The 17,165-nt window shown below is 42.7% G+C and overlaps 1 protein-coding gene across 1 annotated transcript in view; it reads left to right on the top strand.

Moving 5' to 3' along the window:
• Positions 1 to 17,165, top strand: part of TRIM37 (tripartite motif containing 37) — an 85,621-nt gene that overhangs the window by 11,997 nt on the left and 56,459 nt on the right. Inside the window, exons 5-11 of the mRNA XM_060757043.2 lie at positions 676 to 763; positions 4,309 to 4,431; positions 7,651 to 7,774; positions 9,933 to 10,000; positions 11,922 to 12,046; positions 12,192 to 12,242; positions 14,000 to 14,081. Of these exons, the coding sequence (XP_060613026.2) occupies positions 676 to 763; positions 4,309 to 4,431; positions 7,651 to 7,774; positions 9,933 to 10,000; positions 11,922 to 12,046; positions 12,192 to 12,242; positions 14,000 to 14,081 (661 nt within the window). The remainder of the gene's footprint in view (positions 1 to 675; positions 764 to 4,308; positions 4,432 to 7,650; positions 7,775 to 9,932; positions 10,001 to 11,921; positions 12,047 to 12,191; positions 12,243 to 13,999; positions 14,082 to 17,165) is intronic.

Below are 17,165 nucleotides of genomic sequence, written 5' to 3'. Positions count from 1 at the left end.
TTGTGGATTTCGATGGCTTCTCTGTGTAGTCTGACATGGTGGTTGTGAGAGTGGTCCAGCACTTCTGTGTTCTCAAATAATATGCACAAAACTCAAAAATTACAACAGCAAAACAGCAGAGGGGAAACAAACAGGCACATAAAATCACTCAACAAAAGATTCCCCCCAGGCACTTCCAAGCCATTGAATGCTAATCAAGGCGATCAGCTGAAACATTCACACCTAGCCCCAGCAGACAAAAGTCCTTTGTCTCACCCTGGTCATTCCACAGATATATAAACCCATTTTCCTGCTTCCAACAGACCTCACTACCTCTGAGGATGCTTGCCATAGATGCAGGTGAAACGTCAGGAGAAAAATTGCCTCCAGAACATGGCCATATAGCCCGGATAAACCTACAACAACCCAAAATGATAGTTGTGAAGTAGCAACAAAAACATTTTATGGTTGGGGGTCACCACAACATGGGGAACAGTATTAAAGGCTTGTGGCATTAGAAAGGTTGAGAAGGTGCACTACATGGGTTTGCTAGGACTACAAGTAGCTCCCCATAGGCTTTGACTGCACAGTGTGTTAAGACAAGAATACTTCTAAGAAAGCATGTCAGAAGTAGCGAGTAAGAGAGACTCATTAGTTTGAACATGTGTATATTGCAAATCCTTTTCTTTTTTCAAGGTGTGAAAATCATCATGAAAAACTGAGTGTGTTTTGTTGGACATGTAAGAAATGTATCTGCCACCAGTGTGCCCTTTGGGGAGGAATGGTGAGTATTGGGTTTGAGGGGAGAAGAGCTACCTGCTCAGTACTTAAACTTGTGGCTGTTGTCCACTTAATTGTTTTTGTACTGTTTTATACTGTTTTATTGCTATATTGTTATTTAAATTGTATATTTATGTTTCGATTGTGGGCACCGTGGGGTGCCAGTTTGTTAGCTGCCCTGAGTCCCTCTGCGGTGGTTGAGATAGGATGGGGTACAAATGCCCGAAATAAATAAATAAATAAAAAATACTTGCTTTGAAACAGACTACTTGTGTCATGGAAGAAATGGAAGCATGGCTGTGAGCTGGTTTTTTCCTGCATTTCAGCCATGTGTATCTTTTATTTTAATAGTGTTTTGTATCTTTCTTTTAACAATATTGTACCCCGCCTTGAGCTGCTAGGAAAGGTGGGTAATAAATGTATGATTATTATTACCTAATCATAGCTATATGATAAAAATATTGCTCATATTTCCTTGATTGGATCAACATAAATTCTTCCTTTAATGTTGCATTATTTTATAAAGAGTCTCTTCTAAATACGAGGGTTGAATGAAAAGTAATGCCTCCACCTTCGTAACTCCTCAACAGATGGCAGTACTGGTATGCGTCAGGTACTGGATTCTTCAGTACACTCTCCTCTACAGTTCTATTTAGGTGGGAAGCCTTAGCATTGAACGGTTGTGTTGTTAAAGTGTGAAGTATGGAACCCTGTGCAGACCGTTGGTCAATGCGACTTAAGCAATGTGGAGTCATTGAATTCTTGACAGCAGAAGGTGTCACCCCAAAGGAAATTCATCAAGCTGTTTATGGTGATTGTGTTGATGTGAATACTGTGTGTCGTTGGGTGAGTAAGTTTATAGATGTTGAAGTGGGAACATCTGACTTCTGTGACAAACAAAGAGTTGGACATCCTGTTACAGCAACCACCGAGTTTCACAAGCAAAAGCTTGACAGATTGATTCACGACGATCGTCGTATCACTCAGAGAGAAATTTCAAGAATAATCGGCATTTCACAAGAACGTGTGGGTCACATTATTGCTTTGCTTGGCTGTCGGAAGATCTGTGCACAATGGGTACCCAGGATGCTGATGCCTGAAATAAAAGCACACAGATTTGAAACTTCAGAGACTGGATCTCATCAACCGTACGACATCCTCCATACAGTCCTGATTTAGCACCGTCTGACTTCCCATCTGTTTCCGATAATGAAAGAAGATCTGCAGGGACATCATTGTGCTTCTGATTAAGATGTTGAGAGAACTGAGAGGCATTGAATGTTTGCCATATATATGCTGTGCTCCGCCCTGAGTTCCCTTCAGGGTTTATTTATTTGTCGTGTCAGGGCAACCAGTCAATTATATTACATTTCTAACAGAACAAAGCAAACAAACAGACAAAATACAAAATTTGTGATTTGGTAGTTGATTAAATGTCCTTTGACCAGTATCTGGCTACTTGGAGTGCCTCTGGTGTTGCCGCAAGAAGGTCCTCCATTGTGCATGTGGCAGGGCTCAGGTTGCATTGCAGCAGGTGGTCAGTGGTTTGCTCTTCTCCACACTCGCACTTTGTGGCCCCATTTCTGAAGGTTGGCTCTGCATCTTGTGGTGCCAGAGCGCAATCTGTTCAGCGCTTTCCAAGTCGCCCAGTCTTCTGTGTGCCCAGGGGGGAGTCTCTCATTTGGTATCAGCCATTGGTTGAGGTGCTGGGTTTGAGCCTGCCACTTTTGGACTCTTGCTTGCTGAGGTGTTCCAGCGAGTGTCTCTGTAGATCTTAGAAATCTATTTCTAGATTTAAGTTGTTGACGTGCTGGCTGATACCCAAACAGGGGATGAGCTGGAGATGTCTCTGCCTTGGTGCTTTTGTCAGAGTGAGACCCCCCCCCCCCCCCCCCGGGGTCTTTACACAGCAGAATTGAGGTTACCAGATCACACAGACGCAAATTATAACAAATTGCATTGTCCAGTTTCAGAATAGCAAAGTCTTTACTGAGCACATTTCTACACGTCCATTTTCAAAGCAGGCTACATCTTGAAGACAAAACTACAAAGCACAGAGCACACAAAACAGTTTCAATTTCATCTCCTTATCAGTCTTCTAGCTGGTATACTCCCTTTTCTTCCCAGAGCAAAGGAATTCCTGTTATCTCGTTTCAAGGACTCTACTCTCTGGCCTATTCTCTCTCTCTTATAATAACAATCTAATTCACAAATGAACAAAACTGAACATAACTGAATCCATTTTGAAATACATATGAATCCATTATTAACACATTGAAAAACATACATGTAATACTTCCAATTATTCTGACACCTTTCACTATAGGCTGCTACTTCCTGGTGGATGTCAGGTGGTGCAATGCCGGCTAGACAGTGTAATTTCTCCAGTGGTGTAGGGCGCAGACACCCCGTGATAATGCGGCATGTCTCATTAAGAGCCACATCCACTGTTTTAGCGTGGTGAGATGTGTTCAACACTGGGCATGCATACTGGGAGCAGAGTAGCACAGCACAAGGGCAGATGTCTTCACTGTATCTGGTTGTGATCCCCAGGTTGTGCCAGTCAGCTTTCGTATGATATTATTTCTAGCACCCACTTTTTGCTAGGGTAAGAAGGGCAGAACATAAATGTTTTAAATAATAATAATAATAACTGAGATGCTGGTTGCGGAAACAGAGTGTTGACTTCTTCCGTGACGGCTTCACAAAACTTGTTCATTGTTGGCAGAATTGTTGGCCAGTTGTCTGGTGATTATGTGGAAAAGTGAATAGTGGTAGTTAAAGAGCACATTCTAAGGATTATTTCTGCGTTTGATGTATTAAAATGTTCCCATCCAAACCCAAGTAACGAAGGTGGAGGCATTACTTTTCATTCAACCCTCGTCCTTTAGCCTAAACAATTCTATCACACTCAAACCTGCCACAAATAAATGTAATACATTGGGAATGCAGAACTGTGTTGCCTATCTTATAGAATTACCAAGTTATTATAAAATCTTAGAAGATGAAGGTTACTAAGACTGAAGGGGGCAAAAAACTGGCTTTGTTTGCCCTGAAAACAATAGCAGAGAATGTCCATCAATCCAGAAGGCCTTCTCCTTTGTCTCTATGCACTGGATCTTGGCAGGGTCTTCCAGAACATTCTGTTTCATTTGCTTTGATGAATCAGTGTAAGGCTTTCATTTGACGAAAGCCTTTACTCTTAACTCATGTTTGGAAAGGAAAGAAGTTCCTTTTAAGCCAGCAAAACCTTGCGTTAAGCTTTGTGTAAGAAGTGTGCCTGGAGTACCTAATGTAGCTCTTTCCTTCTGAAAAGGAAATCTGAAGCATCTGCAATTGCTCTTCAGTTAGCTGAAAAGCTGCACGATGAATGTCAAACACTTGCTTGTGGACTCTGAATAGTGTTGCTGAAACAGAAGCCACATTCAGGGTTTGTCAAGGGAGAGACAAGGGCCTTTGCTCAGGTGATATTTGTGCGAGGTGAAGAACTAACTTGTTTTGACCCAATGGAGTGAAACTGACATGAGTGTATCTGTGTCTTTCTGACAGCATGGAGGACATACATTTAAACCGTTAGCCGAAATATATGAGCAACATGTCACAAAGGTCAACGAGGAAGTTGCAAAGCTGCGCCGAAGGCTCATGGAATTGATCAGTTTGGTGCAAGAAGTGGTAAGGGCAATACTTCATTGCAGACCAGCATGTAATGCCAATCCTTTCCTGATGCACTGATGCTGAAAATATAGTATGCCTTGAAACCCATGCCTTATGATTCCTATCATGACCATGTTCTGTTTCATAGCTCCTTTTGAAGGAGCTGTACATTGTAGATATTAGGCTTGTGCATAATTTCAGATCATAATTGAATATTGCAGTGTTTCTCAACCCTGAGGGGGTCGCGAGGGGGTGTCAGAGGGGTCGCCAAAGACCATAAGAAAACACAGTATTTTCTGATGGTCATGGGGATTCCATGTGGGAAGTTTGAGCCAATTCTATCATTGGTGGAGTTCAGAATGTTCTTTGATTGTAATGAACTATAAATCCCAGCAACTACAACTCCCAAATGTCAAGATCTATTTTCCCCAGACTCCACCAGTGTTCACATTTGGGCATATTGAGTATTCGTGCCAAGTTTGGTACAGATCCACCATTGCATGAGTCCACAGTGCTCTCTGGATATAGGTGAACTACAACTCTCAAACTCAAGGTCAATGCCCATCAAATCCTTCCAGTGTTTTCCATTGGTCATGGGAGCCAAGTTTGGTTCAAATCCATCACTGCTGGTGTTCAGAATGCTCTTTGATTATAAATCCCAGCAACTACAACTCCCAAATTACAAAATCAATCCTCCCCCAACCCCACTAGCATTCACATTTGGGTGTATTGGGTATTTGTGCCCAGTTTGGTCCAGTGAATGAAAATGCACCCTGCAGATCAGATATTTACATTATGATTTATAACAGTAGTAAAATGACTGTTATGAAGTAGCAACGAAAACAATATTATGGTTGTGGGTCACCACCACATGAGGGACTGTATTAAGGGGTCACGGCATTAGGGAGGTTGAGAACCACTGGTATATTCCGGTGATCCGGAAGCTCAAGTTGGTACAAAATGCAGCTGCTCGGCTTCTTGCGGGAATATCGATGAGATGCCACATAACACCAATCTTATTACAGTGACCCCTAGTTTTGTAAGTATTTTAGAACAATTTTAGTGGATCGCACATGCCTAGTAGATACAGTGTTCACTCATTTATCACGGGTGTTAGATTCCAGAACTACCTGCGATACGTGAAAATCCACGATGTAGGAATACCCAGGCTGGATGAGAAGAAGAGCAAAGGAGAAGGAAGAGCACCCCCGAGCACTTGCAGCAGGAGACGACAGCGCAGCAGCAGCAACTACCTCCTCCTTTGCCTCTTCCTCCTCCTCTTCCTCAGAGGAAGAGGCAGAGGAGAAGGAAGTTGCTGCTGCTGCGCTATTGCCAACTGCAGCAAGTGCTCGGGGCGCTCTTCTCCTTCACTCTTCTCATCCAGTCTCGGCCTCCGAGGAAGAGGAAGAGGCAGAGGAGGAGGGAGTTGCTGCCCAGGCTGGATGAGCAGAGCAAAGGAGAAGGAGCAGTGACTCCTGGCCTGGGCAGCAACTCCCTCCTCATCTGCCTTTTCTTCCTGATGCAAGTGCTTGGGGGTGCTCTTCTTCTCCTTCACTCTTCTTCTCATCCAGTCTGGGCCTTCGAGGAAGAGGAGGAGGAAGAGGCAGAGGAGGAGGGAGTTGCTGCCCAGGCTGGATGAGAAGGAGAAGGAGCAGTGACTCCTGGCCTGGGCAGCAACTCCCTCCTCATCTGTCTTTTCTGCCTGATGCAAGTGCTTGGGGGTGCTCTTCTTCTCCTTCACTCTTCTTCTCATCCAGCCTGGGCCTCCGAGGAAGAGGAGGAGGAAGAGGCAGAGGAGGAGGGAGTTGCTGCCCAGGCCGGATGAGAAGAGCGAAGGAGAAGGAGCAATGACTCCTGGCCTGGGCAGCAACTGCCTCCTCATCTACCTTTTCTGCCTGCTGCAAGTGCTTGGGGGTGTTCTCCTTCTCCTTCACTCTTCTTCTCATCCAGCCTGGGCCTCCGACGAACAGGAGGAGGAGGAAGAGGAAGAGGCAGAGGAGGAGGGAGTTGCTGCCCAGGCCAGGAGTCGCTGCTCCTTCTCCTTTGCTCTTCTCATCCAGCCTGGGCAGCAACTCCCTCCTCCTCTGCCTCTTCCTCCTTCTGTTCATCGGAGGAAGAGGCGGAGGAGAAGGGAGTTGCTACTGCTGCGCTGTTGCTGCCTGCTGCAAGTGCTTGGGGGTGCGCTTCTTCTCGTTCGCTCTTCTTCTCATCCAGCCTGGGCCTCTGAGGAGGGGGAAGAGGCAGAGATGGAGGGAGTTGCTGCCCAGGCCAGTAGTGCCTCGACCGAGGCCTGTGCACACCCTCTTCCTCTGCCTCCTCCTCCTCCGCCGCCGACTCCTGACCCTAAAGGACCAAAGTCCCGTCACCTCCTGGGGCTCCAGCATCCCCCTCCCCAGGTTGCATCTCCTCCTATGAACCAGCTAGGACATTAAGATCATCTGGGGAGGCCCTGCTCTCGGTCCCGCCAGCATCACAGGCATGCCTGGCGGGGACGAGAGACAGGGCCTTCTCAGCGGTGGCCCCTCGGCTGTGGAACGCCCTTCCTACAGATATCAGATTGGCCCCCTCCTTATTGGCATTTCGGAGGAAAGTAAAGACCTGGTTGTTTGAACAGGCATTCGATTAGGCGGTGTAATTGATTATAGGAACATGGAATAACGGATGCTGAGATTGGATTCTGATTCTATTGATGAGACGTGAATGATTTGTCATATTGATGTTTAATTGTTGTTATGCTATTGTTTTTAAATGCTCCAATAGTTTTGTAATGTGTGTATTGAAATTGCTGTTGTTAACAGCTTTGAGTCGCCTAAGGGATGAGAAAAGCGGTATATAAATGAAGTAAGGAAATAAATAAATAAAAACCCGCGAAACAGCGAGTCCGCAATACGTGAACCGTGATGTAGCGGGGGAACACTGTATAGTAGAAATTGATACGTTGGGAAATGTCTGCTGTCCTTTTAGCCACCAGAGGGCATTTTTCTGGTTGGGAACACAAATTCCTTTGCCCTGCTTAGAAATGAAATGTGCCTGCAACCCTTGTGATGGATGCGTCTAGACAGCAGCTGTGTGTAATGGGTCCCTTTTCAAACAATTATCTTATGATCAGTTATTGAATGTTCCCACTTACAAGAGACTTATTTTTATGCCGTGTGAATCACCTCCTTCAAAGGTGTTAAACAGATAAATAGGAGAATTGCCAGGCATTACTGTACTGACTCCGTTTTTGTCTTTCAGGAAAGGAATGTAGAAGCTGTGCGCAGTGCAAAAGATGAGCGTGTGCGGGAAATCAGGAATGCTGTAGAGATGATGATCGCTAGGCTAGATACCCAGCTGAAGAACAAACTTATCACACTAATGGGTATGTTTACCTCCCCCCCCCCCCCCCCCAGGTTTTAGGGAAGGGGTCTTACTTTAAGCCGAAAGCTCAGTAAAAAATAGTCTTTGAAGCAAAAATAATACTGAGGTTTAAACTGACATTATTTAACAATAGAATAATATTGAAATAGCCCTCTTTTCAGATTTTCATATGCGGTATATATTCGAAGATAAGCCGCGTTTTTCAGACCTTTTTATGGGCTGAAAAAGTCTCCCTCGGCTTATAATGGGGTAAAACCGGACAGCGGAGCCTGGAGGCCAAATGGACACAGACAGCAAAGGAAAAACAACACAGTGTTAACCCCTCCCTATGCTATTCAAAGATATGTATGTATATACACACACACACACTTTTGGCTGGAGTTACACTTTAAAATGTACCTGTTAGAATCACAGACACTTTAAAGGGCCAAACTCAAAAGTGACTTCAATACAGAGTTTATTAAAACAAAGGAAAAAGGACGCAGAGGCACTTAAATGCAGTGCCACTGGTCAAAAAGTCAAGAAACAACCAGTCCTGGTTCAAAAAGGTTTACAGAAATATAATCCGGATTAGTTGGATAAAAGAAACGAATCAACAAAGTGTTCTTAGGTCAAACAAAAAGGCACAGTACACAACTGGTTAACAAAAAGAGGAGCCGCAGGAAGCAAATCGTCATCAGTCGAAGTGGGAGAAATCCAAAACAGCGTAGTTCCGGAGTCTGTAGAAGCAGCGTCTTTAGCCAAGCCGATCCAGGAAGGGAGAAGTCCACACTCACGAGAAGCCAATCCGGGTCAGTAACATGCAAAAGATCAAGAGATTCAAACTGCAGATTCCAAACCAACGCCGAACATGAAACTGGCAGCAGCAAGTCACACAGCACCCAAAGCACGAACGCATACCAACACCTTGCCTTCTGCAAGGACCCCTCACCCCTGAATCCACTTTTATTTACAACTCATCATCAGAAGACCACCGCCTCATCATTATCTCCCGCAGTTGCTTCCAGCTCTTCACGTGAGCAACCTTGTCTTCCCCTCCAAGTCCTCCATCTCCTGTCAAGACTTAGATCCCCCAAGACTCAGTTGGATCCCCCGATTGCCAGTCTTCACCCCCAGAGAACCCGTTGTTGGCTCCTCACAAATAGCTTGCACTTCTCTTATCTTAGTCCAATCCAAGGTGTCTCCTTCTTCTCCTTCACTCATTGACCCATCATCCCCAGAGAATCCCTCAAATGACTCCTCATCTGTAGGTGCTGTAAATATGTCCCGGATCCTCTTTCTCTGCTGCTCATCATCAGATTGCTGCTCACGAGTAACCCTTTTCCCCCTTCTGACACCCGTACTCATTGACCCATCATCCCCAGAGAATCCCTCAAACGACTCCTCATCTGTAGCTGCTGTAAATATGTCCCGTATCCTCTTTCTCTGCTGCTCAGCATCAGATTCCTGCTCCCGAGTAACCATTTTCCCCCTTCTGACACCTGTACTCATTGACCCATCATCCCAGAGAATCCCTCAAACGACTCCTCATCTGTTGGCTCTGTAAATATGTCCTGGATCCTCTTTCTCTGCTGCTCATCATCAGATTCCTGCTCCCGAGTAACCCTTTTTCCTCTTCTGGCACTCATACTACTGTTTGTAAAGTTACTCACAGGCTTTACTACAACAGTACCTGTTCTTAATTACAAATTCAACTTAATAAACCTACTGAACCTATAATAGTAATAATAATAATAATAATAATAATAATAATAATAATAATAATTTATTTATATTCCGCTCTATCCCCCCCAAAGGGACTCCGGGCAAATTTCAAACATAAAAGGCTAACATTTAATGCCTAAATACAACAACAATACATCCATTCTAACAAAATTTATACAACCCAACATATAAATACGAATTATATTTGTTTATAACGTGGGGACTGCCTGTAAATATAGTTTTTAATCTTGAAAGCAGCCACTCAATATCATGGCCACAATCTTCACTCCACTCAAGAATCTGTTATTTGTTAACCTGGGAACAAGATGAGTTTTTCTCTCTTTAAAAACATAGGTTTCTCAATTTTGTAATAGCCATTACGGTTGTTTGGGTTGAGAGCAAGGCCCCAGGACGATTCTTTACTGGATTTTTGTTTTTTTATTTTCCTTGAATAGGTCAGAAGACGTCACTCACTCAAGAAACGGAACTTCTGGAATCTCTTTTGCAAGAAGTGGAGCACCAGGTGCGAGCCCTGAGTCATTGATTCCTACGGAGGATTGTTTCATCTACTCTGATCTATTGTTTCTTAATCGCAAATAGTGTGGTTTCTTGGTTTGAAATGTGATTTAAATGGGTAACGTGTAGGCTGGAGAGTATCTTTTGTTCGTGAGTATAATATTCATATTTGGGTAATGATTTGTTTATCGTGTCAGAAGCGAATACAGTTATGTATAGAAAAACCACAAACAAAGTTGAAAACTTGGCATTGTACTAAATGTCCTTTGACCAGTAGCTGGCCACTTGGAATGTCCCTGGTATTGCTGTGAGAAGGTCCTCCATTGTGCATGTGACGGGGCTCAAGCTGCATTGTAGTAGGTGGTCTGAGGTCTACTCTTCTCCACACTCACATATTGTGGACTCTATTTTGTGGCCCCATTTCTTAAGGTTAGTTCTGCATCTCGTGGTGCCAGAGAACGGTCTGTTCAGCGCCTTCCAAGTCTGTGTGCCCAGGGGGGAGTCTCTCATTCGATATCAGCCAGAGATTGAGGTTCTGGGTTTGAGTCTGCCACTTTTGGACTCCTGCTTGCTGAGGTATTTCTGCAAGTATCTCTGTAGATCTTAGGAAGCTGTTTCTTGATTTGAGACATTGACATGCTGGCTGATACAGAAACAGAGGATGGACCGGAGATGTCACTGCCTTGGCCTTTGCATTATTTATTTATTTACTTACAGTATTTATATTCCGCCCTTCTCACCCCGCAGGGGACTCAGGGCGGATTACAGTGTACACATATGTGGCAAACATTCAATGCCAATTTGACATACAACTTATACAGACATACACAGAGGCTATTTAACTTTTTCTGGCCGCCAGGGGAGCTGTCGCTTTGATCGTCCATCTGCGACGCTGATGAAGTACTTCCGCATTCCCCACATACTTTTTCTTATCAATTTCCTTTCTTAATTTGGTTAGATTATTTATTGCTAAGTTTTTTAAATCTTTAAATTTTATATTGTTGTGCTGCTTATTTACATTGGTTTTATGTTATTTTATTTTCTCATTTTTGTTGTATTTTTGTGTTATATCGTGTTTACTGTATTGATGGGCATGGCCTCATGTAAGTCGCCCCATGGGGAGACGGTGATGGGGTATAAATAAAGTTTATTATTATTGTATTGTCGAAGGCTTTCATGGCTGGAATCACTAGGTTCTTGTGGGTTTTTTCGGGCTATAGAGCCATGTTCTAGAGACATTTCTCCTGACGTTTCGCCTGCATGTATGGCAAGCATCCTCAGAGGTAGTTTATTATTATTGTTATTATTAGTATTATTATTAGTATTATTATTGGGACATGAGAGAAGCCTCCCAGAAGGATGATAAAAACATCAAATCATCTGGGCGTCCCCTGGGCAACGTCCTTGCAGAGGGCCAATTCTCTCACACCAGAAGCGACTTGCAGTCTCTCAAGTTGCTCCTGACACGACAAACAAACATTATTATTATTATTACACCTCTCCTAATTCCATGGTATTGAACCATTAAAATTAAAATTTAATTCTGCATTGTACATGCATTCTTTCTGTCCCTTTCTGTGATTTCCTCGGGCCCTTCCACACAGCCATATAACCCAGAATATCAAGGCAGAATCTGCTTTGAACTGGGTTATCTGAGTCCACACTGTCATATATCCCATTTCAAAGCAGAAAATGTGGGATTTTATTTAACTGTGTGGAAAGGGCCCCAGAAAACGTTAAATCTTCGTATTTGTGTTGCCTGCCTTTCCTTTTTTAAGATAGCACTATGTTCCTTCATTGTCTTTTTCCTCCTCCTTTGGCCAGAAGTGCCAGACCTTAAATCTGTGATAGCTCTTTTTCGTAGACCTGACTGTGTAAAATGTTGCCTGATGACGGCATGCATTTGACCTTTAGTTTCTTCGTTACAGCTTCGGTCATGCAGTAAAAGCGAACTGATATCCAAAAGCTCGGAGATCTTGATGATGTTCCAGCAAGTCCACCGGAAGCCCATGGCCTCTTTTGTCACCACACCTGTCCCTCCAGACTTCACAAGGTACAGCTTTGTTTCACTACTTTTTGATTGGTGGACCTGCCTGTTTTGCTTGGGGGTTGTTGTTAAGGGGAATCTGATTTTTAGGGTGCTTCTTGTTACAATGGCTCCTGCACACCTTTGCATCATTTGCTTTTTCTTCCTGCAGTGAGTTAGTACCCGCCTATGATTCAACTACCTTTGTACTGGAGAATTTCAGGTAGGAATATGATTTACACAGAAGTGGGTTTTAACTTAGTTGTGCATGATTCCCAGAGTTTAATATCAGTCTCCTCCCTGGAACACAGAAGTCCCATGAACAAGAGAAAATACTGGAAGGGTTTGGTGGGCACTGACCTTGAGTTTCTGAGTTGTAGTTCACCTACATCCAGAAAGCATTGTGGACTCAAACAATGATGGATCTGGACCAAACTTGGCACAAATACTCAATATGCCCAAATGTGAACACTAGTAGAGTTTGGGGAAAATAGATCTTGACATTTGGGAGTTGTAGTTGTTGGGATGTATAGTTCACCTACAATCAAATAATATTCTGAACCTCACCAACGATAGAATTGGGCCAGACTTCCCACACAGAACCCCCATGACCAACAGAAAATAGTGTGCTTTCTGATGATCTTTGGTGACCCCTCTGACACCCTCTTGTGACCCCCCTCAGGGTCCCGACCTCCAGGTTGAGAACCACTGCTCTAATGGCAAATCTTTTTTGTAGTTTCCGTATAGACTTGAATATAAGCCGAGTTTTTCAGGCTTTTTTTAGACTGAAAAAGCCCCCCTCGGCTTATACTCGAGACAAAGTAATTTATTATTTTACTCGTTGTTGTTATTACATTTATTATTTTACTCTATTTATTATTATTATTTCATTTACATGTACTCTATTTTTTCCATTTATTACTTTACTCTATTTTTATTTTACTCTATTGTTATTATTACATTTATTACTTTACCCTGTTTATTATTTTTGTTACATTTATTTATTAACTATATTTCTATAGTAAATATGGGTGAAAGTGGTTTACAAAGGCAAAATTCAATGCCAAAACATCATGAAACACTTGAAACAATTAAAAACAGTAGCATATATATATATATATATATGTATATATGAGAATTACTTATTAGCCCTATTTAATTATTTAATTATTATTTTACTCTTTTTATTATTATCTCTATTTTTATTTTATTCTTATTTATTCTTATTGTTATTACATTTATTATGCTCTATTATTTATATAATATATTATGTTATGTTATATAACATAACATAACATAATATAATATAGAGGCACTCCAGGTGGCCAGCTACTGGTCAAAGGACATTTAATAGAATGCCAAGTTTGCAAACTTTCTGTGTGTGTTTTTTAAAATACAGTACAATAAATACGATAAATAAATTATATTTATTATTTTACTCTATCATTAGCACATTTATTATACTTGATTATTATTACATTTATTATTTTACTCTATTATTGTTGTTATTACATTTATTATTTTACTCTACATTAATACATTTATGATTTCACTCTCTTTATTATTATTATTGGAAGGATACACAAGCACATTTACACTGAAGAAGGTTACAATAATGGTTTAATCAGAGTTGGATAGCCTTATCTCAAATTACAATTTTATGTAGATAATCAAAAACATTTAATCTACTGATGCCTCAGTTAATGTAATTTTATTGGTATCTGTTTTACTTTGAAATTTACCAGTAGCGGATGCATTTCCCATCTTCGGCTTATACTCAAGTCAATATGTTTCCCGGTTTTTTGTGGTAAAATTAGGTGTCTTGGCTTATATTCAGGTCAGCTTATACTTGAGTATATACGGTATATAAGATTGGAAAATGAATGCTAAGGAATGCTTGGAAACAAACTAGCATCTATTTGTGCTTAAGAATTTGTTTTAATATCTGTACTGAACGTTTTCTCTGAAATGTCTCAATAGCACTTTACGCCAGCGAGCAGATCCCGTGTACAGTCCGCCTCTTCAAGTTTCTGGGCTGTGCTGGAGGTTAAAAGTTTATCCGGTAAGTTTGGCGCGTGGCGTTAACAAATGGCTATTGAAATTTAGGGTGCGACCCTTGGCGCATTGTGATGCATTTGTGCTGCGTTGTTCTCCTGCTTCCAGATTTGGGGTACGGTTTATTATGCAAACCGAGGGCTTTGATCTTCTCTGTTGCTTACATTATTTTAAAATAAAATCTGCCAATGTACAGATTTATTTTATTTATTCATTTAGTTACGACATTTATATGCTGTTCTTCTCACCCCGAAGAGGACTCAGAGCAGCTTACAAGATATATATATCTATATATATAAATTTGTTAGGGGCATCCAACGAGGAAACAAAACTCAAAAACCCCCCAACGAAACTTAACCAAAATTCCCATGCCCATAACACAACCCACAAGGTACAAACATATCTACTCAAAATGAAAAACAACACAACACACTCACAAAACGGCAAAACAACAAAACTCAAAAATCCCCCAACGAAACTTAACCAAACTTCTCATGCGCATAACACAACCCACAAGGTACAAACATATCTACTCAAAATGAAAAACAACACAACAACACACTCACAAAACGGCAAAACAACAAAACTCAAAAATCCCCCAACGAAACTTAACCAAAATTCCCATGCCCATAACACAACCCACAAGGTACAAACATATCTACTCAAAATGAAAAACAACTCACTCCAAGCCGCGTCGCGCCGCTTCCCGCACACACACACCCCCTGCCGCACACACACACACAACCCCACACTCCATCACTTCCCCCACCGCCGCACGCACACACGCAACCCCACTCCCCCCGCCGCCGCACACACACACGCAACCCCACGCTCCATCACTCCCCCCGCCGCCGCGCACACACACACAACCCCACGCTCCATCACTCCCCCCGCCGCTGCACACACACACACGCAACCCCACGCTCCATCACTCCCCCACCCCAATCTTACCTCCTTTTACTTCACGCCACCTCCAAACCCCACCCCGCCCCTTCCCGCCCTGCCAAAATCTAGGAAAGACAGGAAGGAAGGAAAGAAGGAAGAAAGAGAAAGGGAGGTAAAGAAAAAGGGGGAAGGAGGAAAGTTAGAGAAAGAAGGAAGAAGAAAAGGAAAGAAAAGGAAAGATGGAAGGAAAGAAAAGAGAGACAGCAGAAAAGAAAGAAAAAGGGGGAAGGAAGGAAAGAGATAGAGAAAGAAGAGGAGAAGGAAAGATGGGAGGGAAGGAAGGAAGGAAGGAGGGAAAGAAGGAGAGAAAGAGGGAAGATTGGCCACAGCAACACGTGGCGGGTAAAGGTTGTTATTTCTATTATTATTATTATGCTATTGTTCCTCTGAGACCCTTTTAGGGGGAATGGGAGAGGTGTCAGGTCCCAGAGGCAATGTATTGCATTATTGTTATTGTTATGATGGTGGTGAAATAAAAGGAAATAAAAAGTGAAAGAAGGAAGCAAACAGGGAGGGAAGAAAGGCAAAGGAAGGAAGGGGGAGGGAATGAAGGAAAGAGAGAAGGATGATACCAAGTAGTGAAAGAAAGAAAGAGGTAGAGAAGGAAGAAAGGAGAGAAAGGGGGAGGAAAAGGGGGAAGGAATAGGTAGGGACCTCTCTTTCATAATAGTCCAGATATCTACCTCAACTTTGATAAGTTTTACTATAGGCCACAGCAACGCGTGGCAGGGCACAGCTAGTATATATATATATATATACACACACACACACATACAAACACACACACACACATATACATATACACACACACACATTATATTATATTATATTATTATATTATATTATATTATATTATATATATTTTATTATATTATTAGCATAGAACAGTGTTTCTCAACCTGGGAGTCGGGACCCCTGGGGGGTTGCAAGGGGGAGACAGAGGGTGTCGTGACCCAGAAGCCTTAAGTAGAGCCAAACACAAGATAAAGAGTTCAAACACAGCTTTATTATGCAAAAATAGTCTTTTAAAGCACTTAACTTCAGTGCAGAGCGTCAAAGTAGCAATTAGGAATAAAAAACAAAGTGATATCAGCAACAAAAATATAACCCGGATTATCACGCTGTTTAATCCGGGTTAAACACAAAGTTCAGCAATCTGCTTCAAAATTCACACAGTTCAAAAATGCAGTCACAGAAAAAGGTAAACGGAGTCTCAAGATGATGCAAAGTTCAAGAAGTTAGCAAGAAGTCCAAAAGCCCAAAAACGTTGGTCAAACCGGCCCATGGTCAAGCCGAGTAATGTAAACACTGGAACGCAGGAATCACAGGAACACAGGAATCTGTAGTCCAAGGACCCAAGCTCAAGAGTTGGCAGTAACAAAGATTTATGTCCCATAAAGACACTTTGCCTTCTGCAAAGAGCCATACATTCAGAACCCACTTTTATCTTACAGCTCCTCATTAGAGGATGATGAGCTCCCCTCCCTTTCCTCATCGCCGCAGCTGAACCCAAGCGCCTATCTCTCCACCTCTGCCAGCGTCTGCTAAGACTTAGATCTTGCCAAGAGTTCCCTGGTTGCCAATCCCCTGTGAACCCCTCAGATTCATCACTGGAAATGGGTTGGTTACAAATGTCTCTAATCTGTTGAACACGGGTCCAATCCAGCCCATCCTCCTCTCCCATATCACTCCCAGACCCATCACTCCTTTCAAACCCCATGAAATCCTTGTCCTCTGTCGGAGCAGTAAGTATTTCCTGGATGCACTTCCTCCGAAGCTCCTCATCGGACTCTGGATCGCGAGTAACCCTCTTTACTCCCCTGCTCTCCTTCCCATCCCCCATCTGGCAATCGGAGAAGACCTCAAACGTCTCAGAATCACTTGGGGCCATAATTATCTCCCTAATGCGCTTTCGCTGTTGTTCCTCCTCCAACTCCTGCGCAGACCTCCCTTCTACCAGTAGTAGTAACGCTATTAGCACGCTGAACTACAACAGAGGGATCGCCAAAGATCATCAGAAAACACAGTATTTTCTGTTGGTCATGGGGGTTCTGTGTGGGAAGTTTGGCCCAATTCTATCGTTGATGGAGTTCAGATTGCTCTTTGATTGTAGGTGAACTATAAATCTCAGTGACTACAACTCCCA

The sequence above is a fragment of the Anolis sagrei genome, chromosome 11 (assembly GCF_037176765.1).
Source record: "Anolis sagrei isolate rAnoSag1 chromosome 11, rAnoSag1.mat, whole genome shotgun sequence".
In the NCBI taxonomy this organism is placed as follows: domain Eukaryota; kingdom Metazoa; phylum Chordata; class Lepidosauria; order Squamata; family Dactyloidae; genus Anolis; species Anolis sagrei.
This window is presented reverse-complemented; position numbering and strand designations above follow the sequence as displayed.